At 43.3% G+C, this 7,254-nt stretch overlaps 1 protein-coding gene across 1 annotated transcript; it reads left to right on the forward strand.

Moving 5' to 3' along the window:
* The first annotated feature begins 541 nt into the window (after positions 1 to 541).
* On the forward strand, positions 542 to 1,981 carry LOC116909230 (sperm motility kinase 4A-like). The gene has a single exon (XM_032912733.1). It carries the CDS (start codon positions 542 to 544, stop codon positions 1,979 to 1,981), a length of 1,440 nt encoding a protein of 479 aa, XP_032768624.1.
* The last annotated feature ends 5,273 nt before the right edge of the window (positions 1,982 to 7,254 follow it).

The following is a 7,254-nucleotide window of genomic DNA, read 5'->3' on the forward strand; positions in this document are numbered from 1 at the left end:
AGCGTCTGAACCAACAGATATAAGGGAGGACAAACTAGGTTGACTTTCTGTGGGTGTTTTGAGAGGCGTTCTGATAGGTGAAGTGTCCTGTGTAATTTGACTGATATATAGTGAACGTGTGTGTGTGTGTGTGTGTGTGTGTACCTTATACCTTTGTATGTGTGTGTGTTTGTGTGTGTTTAGCTTTGAGTGTTTGGCTTTTCATTTTGATTTTTTTGGTTTTTGCTTTTTGGTGTGTATATTAGAGAAAGGGTTGATTTTGCTTGTTTTTTTTTAAATTTTTAAAAATTATTTTAATTCTACCTATTAATTTTTATATCCATCTACCTTCTTACCTACCTACCTACCTACATACCTACGTATTATCTACTTACCTACCTATCCTCTAGTTACCTACCTACCTACCTACCTGCCTGCCTGCCTGCCTACCTACTTATCATCAACCTACGTACCTACATACCTACCTACCTATTCTCTACCTACCTACCTGCCTGCCTGCCTACCTATCTACCTACCTGTCTGGGTAGCCTTGATACCAGTGATGTGTGGTCTAAAGGGTGAGGTGACAGCAGGGCCCACCCTCCCATATGAGACTCTTGGGGCTCAGTATGTTATTTTGAGGACCATAGGCCAAGGAAGTTATGGCCAGGTGAAATTGGCTCACCACCGACTCACGGGCACAGCTGTGGCGATAAAAGTCCTGCTGAAGGAGCGTACACAATACTATCCGATCAGAACGGAAGTGGGGATATTGAAGAAGATGAACCATCCAAACATCATTTCGTTACACCAAATCATTGAAACTGAACAGAACATCTTCCTGATCTTGGAACTGGCCGATGGACGTGAGCTGTTTGATTGGATTGAGAAATCAGGCCACTTACATGAGGGCCTAGCCCGGAAAATATTCACTCAGATTGTACAGGCCATGAGTTACTGTCATGACATAGGCATTGTACATAGAGATCTTAAGCCTGACAACATCATGGTTGATGCCTCAGGAAAAGTTAAAATTGTAGACTTTGGTCTGGGTGCCCTAGTTACACCCGGTATGAAGCTTTCTGGGCATTGTGGTGCCTTACGATTTTGTGCCCCGGAATTTTTCCTAAACCAACCATATGATGGAACGAAAGTGGACACTTGGAATTTAGGCGTTGTTTTATACTTCATGGTGACCGGGGACCTGCCATTTGTAGGTACCACCCTTAAAGAGCTTGGAAACCAAGTTTTGCTGGGACGATATGCTATTCCCCGGCACCTTTCAAAAGAACTTCGAGAGATTATCCGGTATTTACTTACTGTAAATCCTACAGAAAGACCAACACTAAAGGATATTATGGCACACCCTTGGCTTAAGCAAGGAAATGCAGGTTTCTTAAGCCACTGTGATAAGATAGACTCTAGTCACCTGGATCCTGCAATCATAGCAGCCATGGCAGATATGGGCTTTGACCCATGTGTTGTCCAGAAATCTTTAGTCGATAAGCTGTATAATGAACCGATGGCGACTTATGGCCTATTAAAACGCCAGGCAGGCAAGCAGGATGACCACACTAGCCATCCTGAGCCAGTGCAACCAGGATTAACACCTTTCCCCACTCTCACAGATCCTACAAGCTTCCCTTCCTACCGAGAGAAGACAACTGATAGACCAGCCATTCGAGCCTTTCTATCATTAAGCTCAAAAACTGACTCTTCCGAGGACAAAGAACATGGAGGGCAGAGGCTAAGAAGAAGTGCAACTGTGCCTATAATGCCACCTCACTGCCCACAGAAGAGGATAATCATTTTTTCTGATGATAGGGTCGTCACCAGAAGACAGCACAATTCAACTATGGACTCAATCCGAGGTGCGTACAGGAGCTGGAAGAGGTGGACAGGGAGAATTGGGGCCAGTTTATTAAAGCTCTGCTGCTGCTGCTGCTGCTGCTGCTGCGTACCACTTAAGAACAACAGAGTGGTGCCCCAAAGGGAGGCATAGGAGGAAGACAAGAAGAAGAAGAAGCCAGAGGCCAGCCAAAGATGCTGATGTCCTCTGAATTATGGGGTCATGGTGTTGGGGATTATTCATGAGTGGACTCAAGGAACTGCTGGGAGGGACACACGCATAAAGTCCAGAGGCCTGGCAAGATCCAGGAGAGAGACAGCAAATGACTCAAGACTCTTCATGCGAATTCCATTCCTTAAAGATATAGGCAAGACAACAGTCTTCTAAAGCGTCCAGGCCAATGGCCTGAAAGCGAGTTTGAAGACAGCTGCCATTCTGCCTGTTCAGTATCTTGTTGGACTGGGGAAAATCCCTGCACTACTCCTTGCTGGACTGCAATGATCCATAGATTACAGTGTTTCTTAGATTTGTTGTTACTCTTTTACAATTGAATTTATCATAAAGACTGTATGCTAATTTTAGAATAAAGTTGATAGAGGTAGAATGACATGTAATGATAGATATGGAGAAGTGATGTGTCTATAAGTTAAAGTTTTCTGATAACCCCAAAACCTTAACAAAAAAGACAAAGAAATTTCCCCATAGAACCAGTAAAGATGGCACTGTCATTTTTGTGACCCATTATCCTCATGGACTTCATCACTCAGTTCCCTGATAACTCTAATTTTAAGAACAATAAGTATAATGGCCCCTCAAATCAAAATTTAAGATACCATATGAAAGTAGGTGGAGAGAGCAGGGTTACTCTGAGGTTCATTATGGGAAAGTGACCTATTTGTCTATATAGCATCCTCAAAAGAGTGGACTAATACCTAGACAGATTTGCTCCTATAGGCAATGCCCATGAGAGAATCATTTAAACATGTCTTTCCTGTCATTAAGCATATATAACAATCACTAGGTATTCATCCACTCTTTTGAGGATGCTATATAGACAAAGGTCACTTTCCCATAATGAACCTCATAGTAACCCTGCTCTCTCCACCCACTTTCATATGGTCTATTAAATTTTGATTTGCAGGGCCGTTATACTTATTTTTCTTAAAATCAGAGTTATCAGGAAACTGGGTGATAAAGTCCATGAGGAATCTTATAAGAATTCCTAAAATTATATCAATATCTATTAAGCTCTTTTACAGTGGGATTGCTATTAGTTTCTTTCTGATAGTAGAAACTGCAATGAGAACTCTGCCAGTCTCCCAGGTATCACCAGTTAATTGTTTCTACATAGTAACTAGGCATTCTACTACTCAGAGTACATTGAGAGGTTGTAAAACCATTAACCAAAGGCCACGAAAGGGGAACTAATGATTTATTATAGGTGTTTAGGACAGAAGATAAAATATTGATTGGGTTTATCTGCACAAAACTTCCCAATAGCCTAGTTATGCTTTTTAACTCTCCATGTACCTGTGGAACTGAGACAGGTGATGAGTGTTTAGCCAGATAATTATTCCTGATGGATATGCATGTAAACATTCACTGTTATAAACTTCTTAATCAATTTGTGTTGAATTTACATGTAAACTTGTGATGAATTTTTTACCATATGACCATGTATACTGAAAGACGTATAACTGCTGAGGACAATGAAGACAAGGAGAAAGTCTCTCTCTCTCTCTCTCTCTCCCTCTCTCTCCCTCTCTGTCTCTCTCTGTCTCTGTCTCTCTGTCTCTCTGTCTCTCTGTCTCTCTGTCTCTCTCTCTCTCTCTCTCCGTCTCTCTCTCTCTTACATTCTCCTTATCCTAGCCTTTCTTAGAAGTATACTTCGTATCCCCCTCTTTTTAGAACTTTCCTTGTTCCACTTAGGATCATCATGATCATTCTGCTTTCCCTCTTTTTTCAAAGTGTCCCCTCTTCATCATGTGAACCAGCAGGCTAAAAGTTAAAGCTGTGAAATTCCTGCAGAGGTAGAAGAAAGGCTACATTACTTAGTCTTCCACTATTAGGCTACAGACATTAATCACCTAAGCCAGTGGTTTTTAACCCTCAGAATGAGCAAGAAGGTTTTATCATCAGCATTCAGTATAGTTAGAGAGCTAGAATATCCTAAGACCATCAGTGTTTAAAGCCACACCAGTGTCCTACTCTGTGTCCTGTTCCAACCTGCTCCAGCCTGGGAGGCTCCCAGCAAGGCATGGTAGCCTTTCTGTATGTTCTCTGAATGCCATCCAAAATCCTAAGCATGCTTGCACTGATCCAATGCTGTCTTGGATGTAAAGTCAAAAGGGCACAGTTGTTTCTCCTATCACCAAGCTGCTTAGAGTTCTTAGCTTGCCTGTCTCATTTCTCAAACTGTAATAAAATGGTCCTTAAGCTCCTGACCTTTTTTTTTTTTTTTGATTTATTTTTCTTATGGTGTACAGAAGTGGTGGTAGTGGGGGACCCTCAATTATCCAGTAACATGCTACTTGTGGGTTGTGTTGTATTTTTCCTCACCATACTGAATTTGCTCAAATTGTTTGAGCATATTTTCTTCACCCACAGAAGCACTTGGAAATATGTTAATTTCTCTGACTCTTACCTGTGTATCCAGGGTCCCACAGGCCTTACTCCTCATACCCACAGGATGAATGGCAGGGGGTTGAGCATCTAACATATGAGACACCCCACTTGATTGAGGCTTGGGGATTAAGTTGTTGTGGTTTTGGGTAGCATTTGGTTTCATAGGAGTGTTCAAGATCCAACCTGCTCCCCAAATTTCACAGTGAAGGAAGGGGTAGAGCAAAGGGTGTCTATGCGTTGAAGGGATGTGCCTTATCTGTCCACCATGTCTTGTGTTTCTGTTAAACCCATATTCAGTAAAGGTTGTATATGGTTAATACATTTAAAAGAAAACCTCCTACTCATTATGAAGTACAGATGATCCTTGGTTTTTGGTGGGTTATGTTCTATTAAACCTGTAAGTTAAAAAAATCAGAGTGCACCCCTCCACCTCCACCTTTCACCCCTCATCCCCCATTGCCACCCCCAGTGTATACTTTCAGTGCCCTCAGGTGTGAGGCCTCGCTTTCTACCTTAGTTGAAACAGTGTCTCTGGTTTCTGTGCTGTGTAAGTCAGGCTAGCTGGCCTTTTCTTTTGGAGTTCTTTCTTGCTTCTGCTGTCCACTTCAGCAAGGAGCTATGGGAGTATAGATGTACATGCTACTGTGCTAGAGTTGGTCTCACATGGATTCTGGGGATTTTCACTCAGATTATTGCTCTCGGAGAGCAATTGCTTTCTACTGAGCAACCACATTGCCCCCCTCCTTTTTCTTTGAGACGGTGTCAATATATCCCAAGTTTGCATCAAACTCAGTATGTAGCTGATGATGACATTGGCCTTCTAGTCTTGCAGCCTTGTTTATGTTGCAGAACTCAGGCATTCATGCATGCCAGTCAACCACTCTACAACATAGCTACATTCCCAGTCATTCTGCACAGCCACCATTCACTATGGTAAAAGAGGATCATGATATTAGGGTGGAGGAAAAATCAGAAGAAATAAGGTTTCTCCTAAATCTAGATTGCTTTTGCTCCACTGTTATCTGTGAAATTGAGAAACCTTAAACCATGGTAAGTTGGAGACTACTGAGAGACTCCATATCAGCTACTGAATGGCTAGAAACAGCAGCAGCTGCAACAACAGCAACAGAAGGGGCTAGCAAAGTAGTTTATAAGCATTGGTACCTGAGATTTGATTCCCAGCACCCATTTTAAAACTGAGTACCCTGATGTGCAACTGTAACTCTCATGCTAGGTGGCTGAGGGGTCGTTCCCTGAGCTTACTGGCAACTCAGTCACAGAGGGAGGGAGCGAGGGAAGGAGGGAGGGAGGGAGGGGAGGAGGGAGAGAGAGAGAGGGAGGGAGGTTGAGAGAGAGAAGAGAGAAAGAGAGGAGGAAGAGGAGGAGAAGAAAAAGAGAAGAGGAGAGAAAGAAAGGAAGAAAAGAAAGAAAGAGCCCCTAAGCCACTCACAGATTCTACCAAGAATTTCTGTATAGAAGGCAAAGATTCCAGGCTCTCTGCCTTCTTTTGGATTGGAGTGCCATACACAGTATTTATTTTTATTTCTTCTTTGAAAATTTCACACATAAACACAGGAATATGTTTTGATTTTTTTAAAGTTTTTGTCCATTGATGGTATTCTGACATAAAGTTTGATGGACATATACCTAGTAGACTTGTGGCTACCATGAAGCCACAATATATCCATCAAGAATATGGCAAATCTCTGCTGAAAGCCTTTACTTTTTATGGCAAGGGAAGGAAGGAGAATAGCAGAAGTACAGAGGGATTCTCTGTGCAGATGATGAGGAAGATGGTGCCTCACCGATGGGGCCAAGTCAGAGGGAACAAAAGGAAATACCTCAAAATACAAGAGATGTAGGAGAATGTTTGAAGGCCAGCTCTTCTCTGAGCCCAGCCTAGAAAAGCTGGCAGAGACAGCTAATCCCTTGGAAGAGAGAGCTGGACCCTCAGAAGTGCACTCCTGAGAACTCAGAGGGGACAATTACTTTCTGCTCACATTCCTGACCCAAGAGGAAATCACCTAGTGTCATCTGTGCCCCCTGGGCACAGGAATCCCAGGAGCAGTAATGGGCAGGACCCTTTATGTTTCTGTCTGCGCTGAGAGCCAGAGAGCTTGTTGCTAGGAGTGCCAACATACCTGAGAGCAGAGGTAAGACAAACTGTTCTGGTCCAATTTACCTGCCTGGTAGACTTAGGACACACAAAGGTAGAAGAAGTCCTCTGGGACAGGACACTTCTGGTTTCTGGCTGTGCCCAGAACTTAACTGAACAGATCCCACAGCTCCCTGTAACCAAATTCCATTAGGGAGAGAGCTGAACTCCCAGAAGTGTGGACAATCCTGAGACCCCAGCACAGACCACCACTTCTGCCCATATCCCTGGCACAAGAGGAAACTGCATAGTGCCTCTGGATACAGGAATATAGGAGCAATCAGCGGCAGAAACCATCTGGTTTCTGCCTGTGCCCAGAACTAAACTCAATTGGTCGCACAGCTCTCTGCATCCAGATACCATGGGGAGGGAGCTGGATCCTCAGAAGTTCAGACACACCTGAGAGCAGTGTTCTCTGTTTCCAGATCTGGCTGAAAGTAAACAGTTCTACAGGAGTGCTGACACAGAGGCCTACAGGAGGGTCAAACCACTGCAAGACAAGCTAATACCAGAGACAACCTGATGGTGAGCGACAAGCACAGGAACCTAAGCAATGGAAACCAAGACTACTTGGCATCATCAGAGATCAGTTCTCCCACCAAAGAAAATAAGAAAATAATGGACATCCAAACACACTGGAAAAGAC

The sequence above is a fragment of the Rattus rattus genome, chromosome 9, assembly GCF_011064425.1.
Source record: "Rattus rattus isolate New Zealand chromosome 9, Rrattus_CSIRO_v1, whole genome shotgun sequence".
Taxonomy (NCBI): Eukaryota; Metazoa; Chordata; class Mammalia; order Rodentia; family Muridae; genus Rattus; species Rattus rattus.

Excerpts from the sequence above, each read along its gene's own strand:
- LOC116909230 (XM_032912733.1), top strand. The coding sequence starts at position 542 with ATGTGTGGTCTAAAGGGTGAGGTGACAGCAGGGCCCACCCTCCCATAT.